The sequence below is a fragment of the Artemia sp. Qi Xiang Cuo genome, chromosome 15 (assembly GCF_049724085.1).
Source record: "Artemia sp. Qi Xiang Cuo chromosome 15, ASM4972408v1, whole genome shotgun sequence".
NCBI lineage: Eukaryota > Metazoa > Arthropoda > Branchiopoda > Anostraca > Artemiidae > Artemia > Artemia sp. Qi Xiang Cuo.
In genome coordinates, this window is record NC_142808.1 from 37,165,817 (window position 1) to 37,191,153 (window position 25,337).

Below are 25,337 nucleotides of genomic sequence, written 5' to 3' on the forward strand. Positions count from 1 at the left end.
GTATAGATAAGCATTTGCAATGTTTTCAACCTGGTTTGTATTTATACTGAAAATTACGTTTTTGGTCCTATTACAAAGATTGTTCTGTGTTGCATTCTTTTTCCTGGGATTGAGAGGTTGTTCTAATGAAATATCACTGCCTTGGGCAAATACTTGTTAGGGTGCTATTCATCATCTATGACCTAGATTCGTTTCCCCTTGAGATGTCAAACTGTTATGGATAATGGAATCAAAACCCTTTGACGAACTGGATTCATGCTTGAGATATTTGATGACTTTTATTTGGGGGCAAATATTGTATACCAAATTTTCTGATGATTGTCAAACCGACAAGGTGATCTGATTTGCCAAGTTCGGTTTAGCTTGATGGTCTGATTAAAAAAAAATCGCTTAAGTCTGATTATGAACAACAGTCTGGAAATGCGAGGGTTTCCTTTTGTCTTAATAATCCAGCAACGCAAATTGAGAATCAGCATCGCCAAGAAAAAATATTTTTTTTATTGAAGTGAATTTATTGAAAAAAAAAACAAGAAATATACGACTTATCATTTTTTTTTAAATACCACACTCACATCACAAACCCAAATAATTCCCCCCCCCCCCGAAAAATCCAAGCTAGGCAGGGGGGTAGTACATGATTCCACCTACACGAATAAACAACAGACCCAGTTCGGAGACACCAATTCCTCGGAAAACCGGGGAAATCTTAATTATTGACAAGCAATTATCTAACATACTTTTTTAAAGATCCGAAACGAGTGGCAGCCTCGTGTAGAATGTGGTAGTGTTCCAAACCATGTTACAAGCTACCAGAGGATTAAAGTCAGCCCGTATTGATGAAGTATCTGTAAATTATTGCAAGTGCGGAAATAATAATTCAATTGCTCAGAAATAAAATATATATTACTACATAGGGCAGCAGGAAGCTGGCCATGTAACGTCAAAAAATTGAAAGAAGCACAAGAAAGAAGATAAAGAGATCTCAAGTCAAGCAAGGTTTTAAGTGGGGAACGATTAGTGTCCTGCATAAGAGTACATGCTTTATCTTAAAGTTTTGAAAGTGGCTTCAGTGACGAGGGAAAAATTGACATCCAAATAATAGAACAGTATGAAACATAAGGCTGAACTAGGCTATAGAATAGGATTCTAAGAATTGATCCTGGAAACACATGTTTCAGTTTTTTTAGTATCCCGAGGCCTGTGGAGACTTTGATTTTAATAAGGTCAACATGATGCTTGAAGGAAAGAATCTCGTCAAGCAAGTTGCTTAGGAATCGAACACATCGATCCTTAGGTCTATTAAGGGAACCCCACGATACATTTAAACCAGAGCAAGCCCTTGAAACTTGAGAAAATAAGAAAATATGACTTTCCAACATTTAAGGCAAGATAATTACCATCAAACCACTGAATAACTCTTTCAAAAACGGCAATAATGTTTGAACTGAGATCAGACACAGTTCTACCAGCTGTGCCAAGAGTACTATCATCCGCAAAAGCAGTAAGTATATCGGAGAAGGACGAACTCTTGTCACAATTAGTGACAGATGCAGATTGACAAAGACGACAGCAAGTGGTAGGTTTTAGGTTTTTAATTGCATTTTTGAGGTCATTAACGTAAACTAAAAAGGATATAGGCCCAATCACACATCCTTGTTGAACGCCAAACTCTATTTCAGACGGGTAGTGTGGTGAACGAACGAAAATATTCACAATGGGGGCTGCCATTTACCAATTCAAATTTATTCGAATTGTATTAATTCTGTTCAGTATATCCATCTACTGTATGATTTTCTGTTGAAGTTATAATCTAATTATCATTTCAATTATATTGTATAGGCCCCCATAGTTTTACTTATCCTTCTTTTTTTAAAGTTTGCAATTTATTTTAAGACAATTCTCAAATTAATCTGAAGGTATATTAGGGTCCATTTTTATGCAACAATTAAATTGATTTTCCAGTGCTATCCAGATAATGGTTCAATTGGCCAAGACTTGAATCGCTCTTTTCGTAATTCTCATAGATACTGGACTATTGTTTCAATTTCGAGTGTAGGTGTTCCGTTCCCAAAGGATCACCCAATCAGGTGTATTGCTTTTGAGTTTAAAATAGCATCTTCAATACGATTTTAACATTTACAATACGATTTTAACATTTACGATACGATTTATAGAAAATAAATTTAACGAACTACGATAGTGTTGCATTAATTGTCAAAATTCCGATTTTTCGGAGAAAGACAAGCAAAAAGGAGAATCGTTACAATTTCGAATCGTAATTTCGGTTAATATAGCCTAAAAAACAATATTTTATTTTGTCAGTGAGCAATAGGTAGGTAGGGAGGTAGCAGTAAAAACTAGTGCTATATAAATATCCAGATAGTGACTTAGTGGCCAAAGAAAAGAGCAGTTAGTGTTGTTCGCATGACCACATCGAAAGGAATTATGTTATAAAACTAAAAGTGGTACATTGTAAATTAAGGAAATATCACGGGTAGGGTATAAATTAGAAACTTTCAAAGGAAGCTTGTGCCGCTTTAAAACTAAATCGAAAGGCACTTTTTGCACACTGATTGTTAATTAGACGTCTCAGGAATTTTTCAAGAACGACTAAGGGCGTTAAGCTGAAATTTTCAGGGCTACTACTTTTACTACTTCTGCTCAAATCAAATGGGTATAATTGGGTCCAGGTTGTCAAAATAGCAATGTCAAAGGCTTCGGAACAGAATAGGTTATGAATTTTTTTTTGGTGGGGGGGGGGAGCTGAAGTTTGAAACTAAACCAAAATCTTCAAATTTTCAAAAGGGCGTATTTTATTCAAAATGGTTGACAATTTCTCCAACATATAAATGGTAAGCTAAAATCTAGATTCATATAGAGAACAACCAGTTAGATTGCTAAAGTTATAGAAAAGACCTGAGATGTTCTCTTCTTAACCAATGAAAAAAACTGTCTCAATAAAAAAATAAACACAAAATAGCTTTAAAAAGTGTTTTCCACAAAAGAAAGAATCTGTACTTTACTACTACTACTACTAGTACCACTCACCGCACTACTACTAACAACTCACTACAGCACCAAGCCGCCTGAGGCCAACACAGCTACGCACGCTCCTTCTCCATCCCAATCTATTCAAAGCCTCCTCCCTTATACCCACCCAGGAACTCTTTATTTCCTTTAAATCTTTCTTTACAACGTCCTCCCACCCCAGACGGCGGCGACCTGTTTTCCGTTTAGCCTTAGACGGTTAGCCGAAAAGGACAGTCCTCGGCAATCTGTCATCCTTTATCTGCACAACGTGCCCTAGCCACCTCAACCTTTCTTTCATTATAGCCCTAGAAAGCGGTATTGAACCACATTTTTCGTACAACCTACTGTTTGAAATACGGTCAGTCAGCCGGGTACACATAACAATCCGTAAGCAATTTCTCTGGAAAACATCTAGCAAATTTTTATCCGCTTTTCGGAGCACCCATGCTTCAGAGCCATATTTGACCTATGTCATCAATGTAGCTTCTAATATTCTAATCTTGGTTTGCAGACTTATCTTCCTATTCTTCCAAGCTTTTTTTAACTATGAAAAAACACCCTGAGCCTTGGTTATTCTACTTTTAACATCTTCACTGGTCTCACCATCTTTATTAATAATACTACCTAGGTAATAAGAAGCTGCCCACCTGATCAATCTTTTCGTTACCCAACGAAAGCTGCCCACCTGATCAATCTTTTCGTTACCCAACGTCACCTTTTCATCTTCACTTATTCCTAGCCTCTGTCATCTTAACATTAATTTTCAAACCTATTCTAGCACCCTGAATTCGCAAAACCTCAAATAGTTCATTCATTTTGCTCACACTTTCATCTAGGATGCTTAAATCATCTGTACTTTGCTTGGTAAGACCCTTATTAATTATCTACTTGGTTGAAAATTGAACATCGATAAGCAACTTAAACATTTCATTGGTAGTATTTTGACCCTGTTTCGTATGAATTTTTTATCTGAAGCACAAAAGGGCAGATATGACACTTTTCTGCGGCTTGATCTCATCTGTTAGTTAAGAAACGGATCCCTGAGCTACACCCCCTTGACAGATCATTTGCTAAATTCAAGTTTACATATATAAAAAAAATTCTATGTAAACAAATAGAATCGAACGCTAATACATTCCATTTTCAAATAAAGTTAAGATTGCAACTAGTCGACGATCTGTTTCGTGATCATCTTGTCTGTTACCTATTATTTAACAATGTAATTAAAGCAAAAACATCATTACTGGCGAAACGGTGGAAAGAAGTTTTTCGGGTATCAATGATGTCGTGGCAGTTATACAAAATGATTGATAAATCAGAACAGCTAAAGCAAAAGGTATAAAAAAAAAATGTCAGATGTAACGAAGAACGGAAATAAAGCACAACGATATCTGCGTTTAGAAAATATGTAATAACTAGCACAACAATGATTCACAAACCAAAACAATGGTAAATGAATTTCCTCCCAGTTTCAGTGGTCTTAGCACCACATGATGCCGTATTCAGCTACAAACTTAGGCTGTGCACGAAGTCTATCCGTAGTTTTCATGAACTGAATTTTCCGCGAGTTTTTTTAGGGGGGGGATTTTCCGGGAGGGCCAATATGCCTAGTACCTGACTTAGTAACCTCAGCTGTTTTTAAATATTACTGATACGCCCTTTGACGGACTGGATACGAATCATAAGCAGCGCAATCGCGCTGCCTAAGTAAAGAACGATGTTGGCACAATGTATTGTTATTTATTTTTTTTTTTTCAGACCAGGGCACTTTGTATCGAAGGAGTTGTCGGAGAAACTTCGAAAAGGGCTCATTCAATTGAAAATTGGAGTGGCTAGTACCTTTTTTATTAGTCGAAAGTGATTGGAAGGCAACTAACACCCCTTCAACGCCCACCATTTCCCCAAACACATCCAATCAAAATTTTGAGATAGCCATTTTGTTTAGTGTAGTTGATTTCCAGATGGAAATTATGTTTTAAGGAGGAAACTCTCCCACAACCCTCAGGGCAACGGTTTTAAGTTATGCCCTGGGGGCATATAAGAACGCTGTTTGCACAATGTATTATTTATTATTTTTTTCCTTTAGACCAGGGCACTTTGTATCGAAGAAATTGTCGTAGAAACTTCGAAAAGAGCTCATCCAATTGGAAATTGGAGCGGAATTTGAATAGAAATGTTGTTTTTGAGGAAGGCACTCCCTCACAGCCCTCATGGCAAGGGTTGTATGCTATGCCCTGGGGTCATATAAGGTTTTATAGAAAGAGATGTTATAGAAACTTAAAAAAGGGCTAACTCAATTGGAAAGTCAAAGGGCTAGTGTCCTTTTTAATAGTTGAAAGTGATTGAACGGAAACTAACCCCCCTCTCACGCCCACCATTTCCCCAAACAAATCCAATCAAAATTTTGAGATAAAGATTTTGTTCAACGTAGTTGGAAGTTCTGGAAATAGGTCTTTTAGGGTGATAACCCCCTCAGAGCCCTCAGTGCAAGGGTTGTAAGTTATGCCCTGGGGTCATCTAAAGTTTATATAGAGAGTTGTAATAGAAATTCCAAAAAGGACTCATTTGATTCGAAATTGACAGGGCTAGTGCCCTTTTTGATAGTCAAAAATGAATGGAGAGTAATTAACGCCCCTCTCAAGGCAACAATTTCCCCAAACATATACAATCAAAGTTTTGAGATAGTCACTGTGTTCAACGTAGTTGAAAGTTCTTGAAATTATGTATTTGAGGATGACAAACTCCCCAGAGCCCTCAGGGCAAAGGTTGTAAGTTATGCCCTGGGGGCATATAAGGTTTTTATAAAATAGTGTTGTCGTAAAAACTTCAAAAGGGGCTCATTCAATTGGAAATTGAGAGGGCTAATGCCCTTTTTAATAGTCGAAAGTGATTGGAGGGTAAGTAACCCCTTCTCACGCCCAGATTCTTTTGCGAATGGTATCAAGTTTTCCATTTCAGATCAACTAGAGAAGGTATGGAACTAAAATGAACACCGCTATTGGTGTCCAGATTTTTAAAAGGGTGTTATGTTGTTAAAAAATTGCTGAAAATTTTTCTCCAGCATACAAATAGCAGGCCAAACTATAAAGTCTTAAAAAAATGAAAACATTTAAAGTATTATTTTGATTTTCCCTGAAAAGACTATGTCAATATAAAACGAACAGAAATTAATCATAAAAACTTTTTCCACAAAATAAGTTTTTCAAAGAAAAGTAAAGAACTCTGTTAAACCAAAAATGAGCCAAAATAAAATCAAATATTCTACCAAGCGTGAAACTACAACAAATAAGCATCGATAAATAAATTAAACCCAGAACGAACAGAAATTACAATAATTAACCGAGTCAAACTCAAAACGAGCTGAAATTAACATAAGTCGGGCTCAAAATCCCTATGCCTTCTCAAGGCTAGAACATAATTTGCACTTTACTGAAAAAAATATAAATGTTCTTACTTTTATAACTTTAATAAATCAAATAATATTAACATTTTTATTACTAAATATCAGTGTGTGTATATTAAACTGACAATGCACAGTCATTTGTATTTTTTTCTTCTGTAAAGTGCAAATTATGTTCTGGCCTTGGGAAGCCATAGGGTTTTTGAGCCCAACTCAAATAATTTCTGCTCGTTTTGAGTTTGACTCGGTTATTTATTTTAATTTCTGTTCGTTTTGGGTTTCATTTATTCATCGATGCTGATTTGCGGTAGTGGCAAGAAGACACTCGCAAGAAGACGCGTGCATATTTCATAAGTTTTATGAAAATCAGTGCTATACGACTAAATTACATTAAAGTGGAAATTATATAGTATTTGTATATATAAATGATAGTCTTGCATTTTCCATTCATTGTGGAGATGTAATGCTCTCCCTGTTGTATTAGTAGTAGTTAAACTGAACCCCGTGAAACTTTCAGCAGGGAGAAATGTTCAAATATGGACTTGGCTGATAAGTCGGGATACCCAGCGACTTAATTTAAATTACTATCCAATGAAAAGCAGCCATCAAACAGTTCGTGGCAACGAACTGTAAGTAAGGAGCGACCCGGCTCAATGGTAACCGAAACTCTAGAAAACGGGTTTTGGATACCAATAGATACATCAAAAGAGTCAGATTTTAATGCTGATTTTAAATATATAAGTTTAATAAAGTTTAGTTCTACCCATCAAAAGTTACGCGCCTGAGAAAATTTGACTGATTTTCGAAAAAAGGGGGAAAGACCCCCTAAAAGCTATAGAACCATAATGAAAATCACACCGTCATATTCAGCGTGTCGAAGAACCTTACTGTAGAGGTTTCAAGCTCATATCTACAAAAATGTGGAATTTTGTATTTTCTTGCCAAAATAAAGATCATGGATGCGCGTTTATCTATTTTTTTTCCAGGGGTGATCGTATCGACCCAGTGGTCCTTGAATATCATGGGAGGGCTCATTGGAACGGAAATTAAAAGTTCTAGTGGCTCTTTTAAGTCACCAAAAAAAAGGAGGGCAACTAGGCCCCCTCCCACGCTCATTTTTTTCCCAAAGTCACCCGATGAAAATTTTGAGATAGCCATTTTGTTCAGCATGGTCGAAAATATGATAACTATGTCCTTTAGGATGCCATTATCCCCCGAAGTTCCTGGGAGAAGGGCTGAAAGTTATAAACTTTACCCAATCTTAACATATAATATTGGTTATTGGGAAATATACAGACGTTTTCAGGGGGGGTTTTTCTGGTAGTGAGGGGGCGGGGTTGGGGGTTATGTGGGAGGATCTTTCCATGAAGGAAGTTTTCATGGGAGAAGGGACATTGCTATGAAGGGGGCGCCAGATTTCCCAGCATTATTTAAAAAAGAATCAGAAATTAAACATAAAAAAACAAGTTTTTCAACTGAAAGTAAGGAGCAATATCAAAACTTAAAACGAACAGGAAATATTACGTATATGATTGGGTTCACCCCCTAGTCAATGCCTCGCTCTTTAAGCCGAAGATTTTTTAGTACTTTCATAAGAGCTATCTATTCTAAATAACGGCCTTTGCGTTTAAGGGGTCATTTTTAAAGAACCGGAACAAAACTCGAGCTTTAGCTTAAAGAGCGAGGTATTGACTAGGGGGCGAACCCCCTAATATAGAAGTTCGTTACGTAAGTTAATTCGTAAGTTAAGCGTATTTATTACTAATAAAGACGTTTGTAAATAAAATTAAACAACTTTCGTGAAAGCCATTTAACCAAATAAAAGTAAAATTAATATGCAAATTTCGTTTTAATTGTTCATGTACGGTGAACCAAAATCAAACCCTGCATTAATTCGAAAATGTTCAAAAATTAAATAAAAAAAAAGTTTTTGTAACTGAAAGTAAGGAACGACATTAAAACTTAAAACGAACAGAAATTATTCCGTATATGAAAGGGGTTGTCCCCTCCTCAGCGCCTCGCTCTTTACGCTAAAGTTTGACTTTCTCACAACTCTATTTTTTTTTAAACAATAAAAAACTTTAGAGTAAAGAGCGAGGCGTTGAGGAGGGGACGGCCCCTTTCATATACGGAATAATTTCTGTTTGTTTTAAGTTTTAATGTCGTTCCTTACTTTCAGTTAAAAAAACTTGTTTTTTTTATTTAATTTTTGTGCGAACCTAAATCCAATGTAGTATGTACAACTTCGAAAAGGCCTTGATTTGTACTAATAATGATTCAGTCCAGTTCAGGATGAAAGACATGAGTGTGATTTCCCACAATACACATAGTAACACACATAGTTCACATAGTAAATTTTACGGATTTCTTGTTGCAATGATCGAAAACAACTCTCTTTCGAGAAATTTCAAGACCTATTTTTGTTCTTGTAATGTAAATTAGAGGCTTGGCTTATTGCACGAGGACATATTGTCAGAATATTGTTTGGTTAGTGATACTAGGCTAAAGGATTTCGAATATTTTAACGACATTTCATATCTATTGCAAATAGAAACAGTTTCAAGATGCTGACATGTTGTCGTGTTTTATTTGTTGTTGGAATATAAAGCAAATATTCTTGAAGATGGAAAGTCAATTGGCTCACGAAAACAACCTGAGAAAGCTTTTTGGAAATCAGCATCATTATCTTAAACATCATTTTCAAAGATAATCTAGTTATCAGTGTTTGAAATCAAAACATGCTATGTAGTAAAATGAGTTTTGAAATTTTAAATTTTGAATCGAAAAGACGTCTTGCAACTTTTTATTTCTCATTCATATATACAAAGGAATGACAAACATAAGAGGGCTCAGTATTAATATGTTCCAACCCTATTAAAGTTACTTTCGAGATCAGTGTTGCCAAATGGAACACGCTTGCACCATAAAGGTGCTTTTTTTAGGTGGTGGCTTATTGAATTATACAAATCGACATGTTTTCAAAGCGAATTTGTCCGAAAAAATTGCACCTTCAGTCTGTTTGATAAATACCATTTATAAGACTATTTTGTATTGGGAAGTATGGTAGGATAATAACAAGCCAGAACAAAGCCAGGCTGTTTTCTGTTGTTTGCTATTTTAGGAAAAAAGAGTGTGTAAGTCACTGCTGAAACATCTCGACCAATTCTTGGGGTCAATTTGGATTGAACTTACACCGATATTACTGCGATGTGCTTGACTCAATGTAGTATATAGCGCTCACTGTTTATTATTTCTAGCTTAAGGTGCGTAAACAATTTACATAATTGTGTTTGGTTTTGCGTCGCTGACTACATACAGGTCGCCCTTTAAAAAAATGGCTTTTATTATTTTTTATTATTGAATTTCACGATTATTTCACTTGTAGCTGATGTCCAAGTTTTGACCGCCATTGTATTTATTTTTCATTATTAAGTGAATTTTTATTATTCAAGCGATTTTTCAAATTGTTTTTTTAGTTAAAATTTATTTTTTTGTCGTTTGAATCCTTAATACTGGACTCGTTAGTGTTTGTCACTTTCCTTGGTAGAATTGTAGTTGGGCAGTTTACCTAAATATTCAAAATACGAAGAGGAAAGTTTTATTTCTTGACCATTCAGACTATTTATCTTCAAATAGGATCAAAGAACTAATAGAAAACTTTTTCAAAGAGAACCATCCAATTATGGTTGAAAGGAAACTGTTTGAATCATCAATTTGAATAGAAAGTTTCAATTTTGGCGCAGAATTTTCAAATAGATTATTCCATCGACGAGTTTTGCTGCGATTGTGAGTTAAGGCAGAAATAGTTAAATGGAACATAACATTCATAGAAATGAGCCGTTCAGAGTCCAAATCTATTGTTTCCACTTTTAATCAAGGAGGCACACTTGTGCCTCTATAAAGAGGCGACCCACCACAATGTTAAGCGATTTTAGGTCCTAGAGGTCGCAGAGAGACGGCGGTAATCGCATTTTGTAGCCCAAGCTCAAACTAAGAAACTTGCAAAATTTCATCCTCCTCCGACTTTATCTTCATGGGGTAAACTGGGCCGGAAGTTTGGACCCTCCCACCACAGCCCCCCTTTAACGTTGTCCGATTGGGCTGAAATTTAGAGGTTAAGCTTTCCAAGGGCCCGGGAGCTTAACCACGAAATTTCAGCTCAATCTGATCACTGTTTTCAAAAAACCAAATATAGCCACTTAAAATTCATATATTTTTTTTCTTAGCCACGCCTACAGGCCACAGTTGGCAACGGATCAGGTTGAATGAGGACTCATTCGAAGCAGAATTTGACCTGTTAGGGCCTTTTGATATTTTCAGACCGAAAAAATTATCCCCCGAATTTACATTTACGAAAAACCTTGTTCTCCTATATTAGCCCATGTTAATTTTTCCCACCACAACCCCCACTTTAACGTTGTCTGATCGGGCTGAAATTTAGAGGATAAGCTTTCCTGGGGCCTGGGAGCTTATCCTCGAAACTTCAGCTCAATCTGATCACTCCTTCCCTGTTTTCCAAAAACCAAATATCAAGTTTCATGGGAATTTGCTTGCGTCGAAAATAGCTTCCATTTACTAAAAAACAATTACAATTGTGTTTCATTAGTCTAGCGGTTGATACTCCAGACTGTCAGGTGGAAAACCCGGGTTCTATTCACTGTCAGAGCAAATTTTTTATATACTGAATTTAAACTTTAAAAAGAAACTCAGTTTCTTTTTTAAATTATTTGAAAAAAATTACGTTTTCTAAAGAGTTAAAGAGGCTGAGTTACAAGGTCGACCCTTGAGTAATAAACTGTACAAAAACGTGCAGAAATTATTTGAAAAAACTACGTTTTCTAAAGAGTTAAAGAGGCTGAGTTACAAGGTCGAACCTTAAAACGTACAGGGATTAGGAGGCACAGTTGGGGCTGCCGCCCCAAACCCCCGCTTTCGCAGCCTGTAAATAAACAAAAAAAGTTTTTTAAAGTGAAAGTAAGGAGCGACATTAAATCTTAAAACGATCAGAAATTATTCCGTATATGAAAGGGGCTGTGCCCTCCTCAACGCCTCGCTCTTTACGCTAAAGTTTTTATTGTTTAAAAAAAAGAGTTGTGAGAAAGTCAAACTTTAGCGTAAAGAGCGAGGTGTTGAGGAGGGCACAGCCCCTTTCAAATACGGAACAATTTCTGATCGTTTTAAGATTTAATGTCGCTCCTTACTTTCACTTTAAAAAACTTTTTTTGTTTATTTACAGGCTGCGAAAGCTGGGGGTTTGGGGGGCGGAAGCCCCCCAACTGTGCCTCCTAATCCCTGTACGTTTTAAGGTTCGACCTTGTAACTCAGCCTCTTTAACTCTTTAGAAAACGTAGTTTTTTTCAAATAATATTTTTAGAGGCTTTTGGTCAAAGTGCTTAATACTTGTTGGCGAATTCCAGGTTCCGGATACGTGTTGGTACATTTCATTTACTTGGTACATTTACATTTCATTGTTGGTACATTTCAATTCCAGGTTCTTAATACGTGTTGGTACATTTCAAGTTCCGTAGAGTCTGCACAGAGCAACAAGGCTTGAGAGGAATGCCAAAAAAAAGAAAAAGTGACGGGTTAAACCTAACATGAAGGGTTTTCTGTAGGAGTAATAAATGCTAAAACTTGATGGACCCGCTCCTATTGCGATTAGAATAGAAAATGGAAAAAAGGAAACATAATTATGTCATTTTATAAGAAATGATTCTTTTAATATGCCAATTTAGCCATCTATTATGGAAGTTTTAAAATCTCTCAAATTTTTCTCTGCAATGAATGGAAACTATGGTGTTTGTCCAAACTTTGACCAAGTAACAACGGAACAAAATTGCTATCTTGCAGGTAACTTTATCCTCAAGAAAAAAAAAAAGAAGAAAATTGCAAAAATTGCTAAGAAATTCTGATTTATGTGTTGCGAAATGACAAATAGATGACTGTTAGACTATAGGCCCATATGTCATGGGAATAAACAGAATTATGAAATTATCTCCGAAAACAGCTATTGTATTTTACCAAGGGGAAACTTATCTTAGATTTGCTTGACAGAGTTCAACATAGCATATCTCTACCTTGTTCTATCTCCTGTCTAATCAAGCTAAAGTTATAATTTGGATTTTTGCTAATTTGCCACACATTTCAGTGGACTTTTGACCTACTGTAGGAGACTTTTAGATTTATGATTTCTTCTGAAATCTTGGTTTTGACAGGAATTTCCTTTGTTTTCAGACAAACCTTTGATAAATTTCATTGATAATTTTTTGTGAAAAGATATCCCATATTCTTATGCAAAAAGAAGCAAAACATTTGTCTTAGTTTAGATGTTATTTCAGGGTTTATAGTCTACCAGTTAAGAAACAGTTGACTAAGAAAACCAGGTAGATGAAAAGTGCTCTCGAAAGGCTCATTGCCCAGATCACGTGTAGGGTGGGGGTAGGTACGAGTCAGTCATAAAAGAACTTTGGCAATAAAATGAGAAGTGTTGCAAAATGGAAGAATAGGGAGATAACATGCTCAACCCCTTGAAAAAAATCCTGAAAAGAATGAATTTGATTATTACAAGGGAAATGAATTAAAGTTTTACAATAACTTGTAAATCTAAAAACAAAACAAAAATCAGTGCCATAATTATCCTTTTGAACTTCGAACTATATATCAAGCAGTTCCGAACGAAATCACAGGCTACTTCTAAGAATGTGTAGATTTAAACTAACTATACTAGGGGAATGAATAAAAAGTTTGGAAATAATAAAAAAAAGAAAATAGAAATATATCTGCCCTTGTTATACGTTTGAATCTGAACTATTTACATAGCAGTTACAAAGAAAACTCATAATGCGTAAATTTAGCCTGATTATATTATTATTAAAGTCGCCTTAGTTGAGTGGTTTGCGCGGTGGACTCGCAATCCTATGTCCTTCGGGACAGGGGCATGAATACTGATTTCATCTATTATTTTCCTTGGAGTGGGCGTCAGTGATGTGACTGTAAGCTCAGCTGCTGCGGGAAACCTAAGGTCAAACAAATTCCCACGTTGCATCTGAATTCCAGATGTTAGGTGAGGCAAAAAACACGAGGTCATGTTGCAAGTAAGCAAGCAATAATGCTATTGACGTGAATTAAATATTTGATATTAATGCGTGAAAATTAGTGCATTCGTTTGACTCAGAAATTCCAATCACTTAGGCTACCTTTGAGAAAGTTAGGCTAATCTTCATCCTTGAGTTAATTTCTTACTTTGACTGTCTTTTTGTAAAAGTGTGACTATTCTTACAGGAGAACGCCAAATTGTCACGACAGATTTACATCACACTTGTACCACAAGCCATACAGGGACCTCGGCTTCAGCGCCTTTGGCGGCAGCCATCTGTGCTTTGGCTTTAGAAGCTAATCCAAATCTTACTTGGCGTGATATGCAACATGTAGTTGTGCGAACTGCACGACAAGCAAATTTGAAGGCTGATGACTGGCAGATTAATGGGGTCGGTCGGAATGGTAAGATTTATTTGGATTTCATTTCGCAGGCATTTAATTGAGTGAGGGAATGACCCCCCCTCCAAAACCCTGAGGAGTTTTAAGGAGGGCCAATGAGGCTGAATTAATCTCTTTTGAAGCTCAATATCTGTGAAAATTTGATTAGGATGGCGAAAAAAAATGTCTTGAGTGTCTCTCTTCCCTAAGAAAAACTGAAATGGTGTTTTCGAGAGACAAGCTATTGAACTCGAAAATATACTGCTGCCAGTTAAAAAAAAAGATCGAAAGAACAGAAAACTAACAATTGAAGGATCTACATAATCTTCCAAATGAAAGAAACTGAGAGCTGAAAGCATATATATTTTTTTTTAATTATCAAAGCATAAAAGTTGTGTTGTTGAGTGTGTGCAAAGTATAATCACCTACGGAACAAGTACTGACAAAACTCTCCAAAAGTGACCCTGCGTACCTCAGCGCCTCTAGACGCAAAATGCTGTACTACCTAATCGCTCCGAGCCAATAAGCCAATCTATTCTCCTAAGTTGTATTGAATTGTGTAACTACGATATTTAGTTGCCAGGTTCGCATAGGTATGGAATCGTCTCCGGAGACGCGGACAAAGGGTCACTTTTTTTTGTGTGGAGAGGATAGGTTTTGTCAGTACTTTTTCCGTAGGTGATTATACTTTGAGTGTGTGTTGTGTTTGTTTGTGGAAAGTATTATGATTTTGTTGTGTTCCTTTAAGAGTTTAAGATTGTTCCATTGTGTCCTCAGGGTGTGTTACTCCTTTTGGTTCTATTTGTTTTGTTATTGGAAACCTCGCTGTTCTTTATTCAAGTGGTTTAATGTGCTCCGTAATTTTTTCCTTTTTCTCAGTGTGTCCTTCCTGAAGTTTATCAAATCAAAATCTCGAAACCCGTGTACTGAACGAATAACAACATATTTTAATGTTGAATTGTCTTAGGGGAAATATACTAGCCAAGGTGTTGAGGCCTGCATGCTCCCTTTAGGTGGTATGAGGGAAACCTAAAATGCCAAATATTTCCCATTATAAAACATTACATAAAATGACAAGCAAAAAGAAGTTTGTTCGTCTCATATTCTCTTGAGAAGTTGAAATGAAAGCTTTTGCTAAGGCATAAAACAATCAGCTTTCAAACTTTTTATTCAGTCCAAATTTCCTTTTCCTTGTAACTGCAAAAGAAAAATATTGGACATTTATTTTGGGTGCCAGTTTTAGTTTTGAAGTTATTCCTTCCTCTTCCCCTAGCGTCTCTTGATGGGACGGGGTGACTTTATGAAAGGCCTTGGTCTATGATCATTTTGATGACTTTTTTATTTCATTTCCATGCAATTTTATATATAATCTCTTATTCTTGATTTTTTCCCTTTCTGATCAGTGTTTTTTTTCCACTTCATTTTCTTATTCCCTTTTTTACTTAATTGTCTTTGGTTATCATAATTCATATTCTTTTTTAATACATATGGTGGTTTCTTTTAAGATGTATTTTATCTGCGGAAAGTTTCTGTCTCTTTCACTTGGTGTAACTCGTTCTCTTTAAAGTTTACAAAAGTTGAAGTTTTCAGAAGATATGAAGTTTTCTCCGATCTTTAAGTGTGTATTGTCATTTAAGCGCAATAAAAAAAGTTTTCAATACTGGAAAAGGATACCTCAGAACAGACTACTCACTTTTCCTTTTTCAATACTTTTTACTTTTTCCTTTTCACAATTCTTTTTGCTTGGATTAATAATTTGTTCAAGTCGTTTGGGCCAATGAATCTTGAACGTAAAGTCTAAGTGATATTCAAGGGTGCTATCGTAAGTCGAAAATTCAAAACACTATAAAAGGTAAAAATTGTGGTTAAAAGTTTGAAAGTATAGTTACAATAGTATAAATAAAAGAAGAATTGCTGAGCGAAGGGGAATTGGGATTGAAAAAAAAAGTTTGTGATCTTCACTTTGACTATCCCTTAATTGCTGGAACATTTTACTGTCAAGGGAATCAAATTTCTGTGACTTCAAATACTGCGTATAAGTATTTATAGCAACTAATATTAACATATTAATAGCTATATTTGTCCTTGGTTGTGTAGCTGAAAAATTACTTCAAATTACAAGGTCAGACAAGATAGTGCTTGCTATTTTGGGTGCATTTAAGGGGAGGGGCTGATTGTCCAGTATTTGAAAATAGTAGTAGAGTATATGCGGTTGTTGTTGTGTTTTTGTTTAAAAAAAAAAAAAGTCTTCAGAGGTGAAAGGAAATCTTATTTTCTTTTTTGTGGATTTATTTGGTTCTTCCTTTTCCACATCATGCCCTTGTGTTTGTAGGGACGTTATTTGTACTATGTTTTTGCTTAATAAATGAGATTGGAATGCTGAAAAAATAATCAAAATCGATTGTCTTTGTGGCTGGTTGAACCGGTTTTCAAGTAAAATTGAGGTTTCTTTTCTTGCCAAATAATTCTAATCTTTACGTATGCGTTTTTCCTTCAATACGTATTGTGTTTCCTTCTCCTTTTAGTGCTCTACTGTTTCTACTGTGAGTTAATAAATAAATATGCATTCGAAAGATCCCCCCCCCTTCTCATTCGTCATTTACAACCATGTTTTTTTTAAATAGTCGACCTAAGTTTGCCTATGTGCAAGTATTTTTCTGAAATCTCCTACATCTTGTATCCCCCCTAAAAATCTCCGTCGCATGCCGTATGTCTTTCTTGTTGTATTTTATTTCTCTTTTAACAGTAAGCCATGCTTTTGGATATGGACTAATGGATGCATATGCTATGATTAAATTAGCTAGAACATGGCAAACCGTTCCTCCACAACAAAAATGTGAAGTTCGTGGGGAAAACCTCAACAAGTAAGTAAAGTTCAATTATCTGTATTTAAAAAAAGGAAGGAAGATCAAAGGGTATGTTGGAAGAGAGGTGAAATTCCAAAGTTTGGTCTCTGAGGGTAGGGGTCATTAGACTGTCACAATGTGTATGTGGAAATCATTCGAGTTGAGGCCTTTCTTGATTTTTTTTAATTGTTATTCTATTTTAAATGTTAAAAGTATAATTGCAAGGAGACATTAATGACCTTTCATTTGCTGAAAATGGAACTTTAGTTTTAAGCATCAACGCCGTATTGGGCTTATGATTAGCTGCTGATTTTTGCTAACTGATTAGCAAAATTCTAATTTGGTTTTTTTGGCAAGAAAGTGAGCAAGAGAACTAAGAACAGCGAAAAAATTAGAAAAGTTTTTGGTACTGAAGATAGAAATGAAAACCAAGAAAAAAAAATATAGCTGGTGATATAGTGTCTGAGCAATATTCAGTTGAGAACTTTCATGAAAGATTACAAGGATTTCATTAAAGCTGTTGTTTTGTCTTAATATAATTGTTTTCGTTTAACCAACGTCTGGTATTTTATATCTTTATTTTCATGAGTGTTGTTTTTGGGAAAAAGCAATCTTTGGATCAATAGAAGCAACCTCTTAAGGAAGATAGCGTTCTATTGTAAATATTGTTTATGAAATCGTATAAAAGAAAATTGGGGAGGTAAAGAGATTAGTTGAATTAAACGAATAACATAATTGTAGAGACCCCACATAACATAATAGACCCCAACTTAAAGTTGTAAAAAAAAACTTAGGCCTTCTTAACTTCATGTTTTTTATGCTTATATGATTATGCAATATAATTAAAAGGATTTGAAAGGAATTTTGACGCTCGAAAAGAACACAAAGGTTAGCTGATTTAAATGGAGAATTTTTTTGTTAGTACAAATAACGAAGTAATTCACAGGGCAACTTGAATCGCCAATTTGCCTAAATCAAATTATTTATTTAGTACATACTATAATAAATTTAACACAAATTACCAAAAAAAAAAATAACAAATATGACACATTTTATTTTTAATATTAGAAAATTTTATATTAAGAAATCCACCAATACGATCGGCTGGGGTGGATCTGGCCCACCTAACCCCTATACGGTAAATCTTCGTATTTGCAATGGTTAAACTCAAGTTCCTCAGTCATTTCTACTTTTCTGGATAGAAAAAAGAAGTTTGAAATCTAACTATAATTTTTTTTAATTAGTAAGACTATTCATTTTTTTAATTAGATATACAAATTTTTTGAAATTACTGGAATAGAACATTTTAACTCACGCTATACACTTATGTTACGATAAGCACTAATCAATTTCTAATGTTATCTTAAATTGTATTTTTTTCTTGTTATAATTACCATTTTGAGAATATTTATTTGCGAAGAACTTCGAGTTTTGTAGATACATGCAGGCAGAGCTTTAGAGAGAGTCTAAGACTTGGTTGTAGTATATAAAGGTTCCATTTCTTTGGTATATTTGTAGAAAAGGTATGTATTATTAAAAACCATTTTCCTAATTATATACTTAAGAAATAGCTAGCACTGAATAGCTTACAAATTTTCAAAAAAATACTTGACAGTTTTCTACTTAAAACCTACTCTCAACAAATTATAATAAAATTAAGATATACGAGTATAACCGCAATTTTTCTAAAAGTCAACGGTTCATAGCCGTGTTTGGTCAACCTTGGACCTTAGTTCCACCTGTACCGCCAGCGGCACCAAGGGCATTGAGGGTTTGGCACTTTGCCCTTACCCAGGATGAAATTGATGAAATAGAACGAGTTCAGAAGAGATCACTGCAAATCATTTATGGCGGTTCCCCTCTACCTTACTCCTTTTACCTCAAGGAATTTAAACTTGAATCACTTTCTTCCCGCCGAGAAAAATTATACCAAAGATTTGGCTCCTCCCTCCTTCAACATCCCATCTTCCGATCATTCCTTCCCTCACCTTTTATCCCTATAAGATCTCGTCCCCCCAGGGACGTGGCTGAGAATGTTCCGAAACTCACCTTCGTCCAACATGATACCGTTTAAGCGAGTAAAAGCATTGTGTCAATCTTTGTGAAATATTACGCGTATTTTTTGTGTTTTCCGTCTTAAGTTTATTTTATCCCGCCCAAGTTTTATCAGACAATTTTATTCTCAATCTAAAGTGTGTTTATCATGCAGTGTATTTATCCTGATAAAGTTTTATGAGACCACTTTATTTTGCTAATCAAGGAGGCACACTTGTGCCTCTATAAAGAGGCGACCCACCACAATGTTAAGCGATTTCAGGTCCTAGAGGTCGCAGAGAGACGGCGGTAATCGCATTTTGTAGCCCAAGCTCAAACTAAGAAACTTGCAAAATTTAATCCTCCTCTGACTTTATCTTCATGGGGTAAACTGGGACGGAATTTTGGACCCTCCCACCACAGCCCCCCTTTAACGTTGTCCGATGAAATTTAGAAGTTAAGCTTTCCTCTGGCCCGGGAGCTTATCCTCGAAATTTCAGCTCAATCCGATCACTCCTTCCCTGTTTTCAAAAAACCAAATATAGCCACTTAAAATTCATTTCTTTTTTTTTTCTTAGCCACGCCTACAGGCCACAGTTGGCAACTGATACGGTTTAATTAGGACTCATTCGAATCAGAATTCGACCTGTTAGGGCATTTTGATATTTTCAGACCGAAAAAATTATCCCCCGAATTTACATTTAAGAAAAACCTTGTTTTCCTCTATGAGCCCTTGTTAATTTTTCCCACCACACCCCCCCTAGTCCTTTGTTTGATGGGAATGAAATTTGGAGATCAATCTTTCCTTTGGGCCGGAAGCTTATCCTTAAAATTTCAGCTCAATTTAATTACTCCTTCCCGGTTTTCCAAAAAACAAATATCAAGATTTTTGAGAATTTGCTTGCGTCGAAAATAGCTTCAATCTGCTAAACAACAATCAGTACTGTGTTTGTACAGTCCAGCGGCTGATACTCCCGACTTTCAGGCGGAAAACCTGGGTTCGATTCACCATCAGAGCAACTTTTTTATATACTTTGAAAAGAAACTCAGTTTCTTTTTTGAATTATTTGAAAAAAATTACGTTTTCTAAAGAGTTAAAGAGGCTGAGTTACAAGGTCGACCCTTAAAACGTACAGGGATTAGGAGGCACAGTTGGGGGGCTGTTAAAGAGGCTGAGTCACAAGTTCGAACCTTAAAACGTACAGGGATTAGGAGGCACCCTGTACGACGTGATTTGAGTATTCAGGAATTAAAAGCCTTAACACAAGAATGTTCAAGAGCGGGGGGTTTGGGGGCGGCAGCCCCCCAACTTTAACTCCTGACACGATCAGCTAACAGTTAGTCAAGCAATAATAAGTAATAAACTGTACAAAAACGTGCAGAAATTATTTGAAAAAAACTACGTTTTCTAAAGAGTTAAAGAGGCTGAGTTACAAGGTCGAACCTTAAAACGTACAGGGATTAGGAGGCACAGTTGGGGGGCTACCACCCCCAAACCCCGCTTTCGCAGCCTTTAAATATAAAAAAAAATTTCTTTAAACTGAAAGTAAGGAGCGACATTAAAACTTAAAACGAACAGAAATTATTCCGTATATGAAAGAGGCTGTGCCCTCCTCAACGCCTCGCTCTTTACGCTAAAGTTTTTATTGTTTAAAAAAAGAGTTGTGAGAAAGTCAAACTTTAGCGTAAAGAGCGAGGCGTTGAGGAGGGCACAGCCTCTTTCATATACGGAATAATTTCTGTTCGTTTTAAGTTTTAATGTCGCTCCTTACTTTCAGTTTAAAGAAATTTTTTTTTTATATTTAAAGGCTGCGAAAGCGGGGGGTTTGGGGAGTGGTAGCCCCCCAACTGTGCCTCCTAATCCCTGTACGTTTTAAGGTTCGACCTTGTAACTCAGCCTCTTTAACTCTTTAGAAAACGTAGTTTTTTTCAAATAATTATGACTAAGAGACATCATATTTGGGCTTTGCCCACGAGAGCTATGTCTTGTTTTTGAAATAAATGAATTTGAATTTGAAAGCCTCTAATCTTCCTGTTGGTTTGCTGTAGCAACCACATCGTCCTACTCGTGTTGGATAAAAGCAATAAGGCTGGATAAGTTATTCTGGTAGTTGTGCCGTATTGTATTCCGTGGCCCTTCCCTACGACGGGTGCCCATTTTTTGCCAGTGAAGGACAGCTTTTAGAAGTTGCGGGTCATCCATTATAGGACTTGTCCAAAGCATCTAATAATACATGCCTTTTCTATAAATATACCAAAGTCAACGGTTCATAGCCGTGCTTGGTCAACCTTGGACTTTAGTTCTAGCTATTAAGAAATAGGTAGCACTGAATAGCTTACAAATTTCCAAAAAAATACTTGACAGTTTTCTACTTTAAACCCACTCTCAACAAATTATAATAAAATTAAGATATACGAGTATAACCGCAATCTTTCTGTAAAGATTTTGTAATTTACTACAAAACTAAATTACGTTAACCGGACGGCATGTTTATTTTGAAGTCGAATCCTGAAGCTAGAATAGGTGGAAAAAGGAAAAGTCTGTCTTAAATTTGAAATGTTAAATGTCCTAAATTTAGAATTTTAAATTATGCTTCAAAATTTGCTTTTAATTAAAATTAACACTCTAAAAGGGTCTGATCGTGTTTATGTACCCTCATTTTAATGAAACTTTTGCAACGTATACCAGTTTAAATGAGTTGCCACTAGCCCAAGAAAAAATTAGTAAAAAAAAATCTTGCCAAAATCCCTAATCCTGGAAGAAATCCCTAAAGATCCAAACAGGTTTGAGTTCATTTGGCTTTCTTCTTCAAAATCATCCTTTCAGCTTTTTAAAAAGGTTAAACAAATGCTTACTATGGTAGTTATGTCAAATGTAACCTCTGCGGCTAATGAACCATAAACAGACACGTTAAGACTAGAAAAAAAATATAAAAAGGAGGCACCAAAGAAAAATCCCAGAAGTAATTGGAAATTACTACTGAAAAAAGAGAGAACAGTAACTAGGGAAGCCAACCCAGATTGCTTTGTTTCTTTTTCTATTGGTCCCTTTTCTTTTCTTTTTTAATATCATGCTCTTCTTTTCCTTTTTTTTAATTCTGATATTTATTGACAGGTTCATTCCTGCAAAGAGCTCCTTAAGCGTCAAACTGAAGGTAACAGACTGCCCCAGGGTCAATTTCATGGAGCATGTCCAGGTGAATTATTTATGATTTTTGTCTTCTCTTTCCTTTTTTCCTCTTGGTTAGATAGAGTTAGACTAATTTAGAAAAGTAGCTAATAATTTTTTTTATCCTTGGTGAGGTTTGGAAGCATTGAATTGCTAAGTAGTATTCAATTCATAACAGAATATTTGATTCAGTTTCGTTCTACTATATTTTGTCCCTTTTAAACTTTCATTTTTTAATAGAGTGACTTTAGTGCTTCCTAAGTTGGAAATGCAAAAATCTGTTTGAAATTACATTTTTGAAATTTTCAAATTGATGTCGATCTCTTTCTCAGTAAAATTTAGTGGCAATAAGTTATTTCTTTATAAATAATTCCTCGTCTTTCAAAGTATGTTTTCGTTATGGAGTGTGGTTTTGAAGTTAAGTCCCAGAAAAAAAAAGAGAGAATATGCATTGTCCTCTCGCGTCATATCTTTTCTCTGTTGAGCTGTTTATAGATAAGATAGATAAGATAAGATTTATTGCAAAAAGCCTGTGGGCCATAGCAACACATAATACAATCTATAAAGCAACACTCAGTAACAAAATACAACTTTAGATAGTAAAAATCAAAAAAAGGAAAAAAGAAAAAGAACAACAAAACAACAAAAAAGAAACACCAAGGTTCGACTTTTAACCAACAAACACCATATAATAAAATTCAAATCATAAAAAATAGTATCAGGCTATCCCCTCAAACGTGATTCCCTATATTTAGTCCCTAAACGAAGAAACTTACACAACTGTTTAATAGCACATGCGTTCCTCTCAGCCATCCGCTCTATTAACCAGCATTCGCTCCCAAACACTCGTCCGAAACATTCATTCCGCAACTCAGACAGCTCTTCACACTCGGATACAAAATGAAATAAGTTTTCATTCACCAATCCACACATTGGGCAAAAATAAGGGCCAGCCGCCAGCCTAAACTTTCCCAAAAATTTCCTTCACTAACCTAAGGCCAAACTATACCCTCTTACCAACAAGAAATTCTTCAATTTCTCTCTATTCAACCCAAACTAAAATAAACCTCCTCCCCTCAACAGTCTTTGGCTTGGGAATAAAACCTCAAAGACATAGATTGGTCCTTATGAGCTTGCCACTCTTGGATTTTTTGTTCATTTAGGGTTCGCTGGACTTCCTACCATACTGACACGGTTTCATCCATAGGGCCTTTTCCTTCATTCCACATCTCTGAAAGTCCACAAAGGTCCAGTATTTTCTTAACCTGATTTGACCATGAATCACGTCTATCATGCTTCAAGCTCTCCAAATAAGCTGCATTAAGAAGCCGAACTCTTGCTAGCCTAATTATCTTCTCCCTGAATTTTAACATTCTAACCAATCTAACACTCCTTAAAGAAAAAAGCCCCAAATCTCCTTTTCGTACCACTGAACTAAATGAATCCTTCAAGCCTAGAATTCTCTTAAAATATATTTTTTTTTTTTTTTTTTTTTTTTTTTTTATATTTACAAACGGGTTACAATAAATAAAAAAACAAACATCTCTTAGCTGAACTACTTCTAGCTTAGCTCCTTTAGCAAAACCCCAAACCTCAGAGCCCCAATGTAGACTAGAAGCTACCTTTGTCTGGATCCTCATGTCAGCTAGCTGATTTAAATTACTTCTCAAAAGCATATTTATTAGCCTATTACCCCTTAAATTACAATCTTCTACATGCCTAGACATCTCCCTTAAAGCACTAAACTTAACACCCAAATAAACAAATTCATCTTTAACCTCTAAAAACTTTCCTCCAAAATTAAAATGAACCTCTGCATCAACATCTCCTTTACTCCTAAATACTAATACTACTGATTTCTTAGCGTTCAACTCTAACTTATTCTTTTCTAAATCATTTTTTATTATATCTAATTGCTTCTGAAGGTTATCTCTGCTATCCGCCACTAGAACTATATCATCCGCGAATAACATGCATGATAGCCTAAACACATCCAAAGATACATAAGGGGCTCCATTATTTTTCATAAACCTATCTAAATCATTAACAAACAAGGAGAAGAGCTTAGGAGATAATGTACATCCTTGTTTCACACCCACATAAAATGTAACCAGCCTAGAAAAAATCCCCATAGCTTTAACAGAAAATTTCACCTTCTGATACGTATCTACTATTATTGTTACAAAACATGACGGCAAGCCTATTTCTAACAGACTTTCAATTAATAACCTCCTATTTACCGAATCAAAAGCACTTAAGGTCTAAAAAGGCTACGAATAGCCGACCAGTTTTTCCTCTAGCATATTTCCTTCTCAATGCATCCAAAGTAAAAATATGGTCAATAGTGCTGAATGTCGATCTGAATCCCGCTTGTATCGGGCTAAGTATTTCCTCCTTATCTAACCAATCTCTTAGCCGAAATTCCAGAACCTTACAAAACAATTTACTAACCTCATTCCCCATAAGGACAGACCTAAAGTTTTCATGCAACTTCCTATTACCTTTCTTAAAAAGAGGCACTACTACAGAAATGTCCCATGAACGAGGCCAACAAGCTTTCTCTATTGCAAACGAGAAAATTGCAGCCAACATGGGTATTAAAGTTGTCCTTCCTAACTTCAGAACCTTTGTAGATATACCATCTGTTCCTGGACACGAATTTCCATTCATCCTTTTCAACTGATCCCAAATTTCTTGTTGAGATACAGGCCTAATTAAATCATCATTCTGCCTTAAAGGATATGTTGCCGTCCCTAGACCTGGCTCTCTAACCTCTGAACCATTCGACTCATTCGCCCTAACATATTCTGACTCTCTATTCTCAAAATAATCTGGCAACGTCTCAACTGCTGGGACGTCACCTCTTACTCCCGTGCCCTGGATTGAACATTTAACAATTGCCCAAAACTCTCTTTAATTATTTACACTATAAACTCTCTTAATTTACTCAATGATTGTCTTATGCCTCTCTCTCTTTTTAACTCTCTTTAAATCTATCATAGTCTGACCTTAGTTTCCTATATTCAGCTAACCTGCGCAAATTCGTTTCCTGATCCAATGGGTCTATTGCTTTAAGTAGCCTGAAAACCCTAATTACCTCTTCCCTTTTCTGCCTACATTCCTCATCGAAAAAACCCTCATCTTTTCTGGCCGGATGTTTTTTATCCTGAGATAAAGGCTTGATTCTCTCATAAATTATATCTGTAAGTACCGAAACAACTTGGTGCAATTCAGCTCGTTCTGAAAAATTCAAAATCGAGCGGCAGTCATTCTAAAATTCCTCACTTTCTAGTTCCATTTTAACCAAATCTTCTTTCTCCTTGGCTATCCAAACTGGTTTACGGATCGTTTCCTTGCCCGCAGACCTTTTCTTTCCCCTGTC

At 35.8% G+C, this 25,337-nt stretch overlaps 1 protein-coding gene across 2 annotated transcripts in view; it reads left to right on the forward strand.

Annotated features, from left to right (window-relative positions):
• LOC148943626 (furin-like protease 1, isoforms 1/1-X/2) overlaps positions 1-25,337 on the forward strand; it is a 138,728-nt gene that overhangs the window by 76,845 nt on the left and 36,546 nt on the right. For both annotated transcript variants that reach the window (XM_089101509.1, XM_089101508.1), the window contains exons 10-12: positions 13,712-13,930; positions 16,653-16,770; positions 21,902-21,983. In XM_089101509.1, coding sequence (XP_088957635.1) covers positions 13,712-13,930; positions 16,653-16,770; positions 21,902-21,983 — 419 coding nt within the window. The remainder of the gene's footprint in view (positions 1-13,711; positions 13,931-16,652; positions 16,771-21,901; positions 21,984-25,337) is intronic.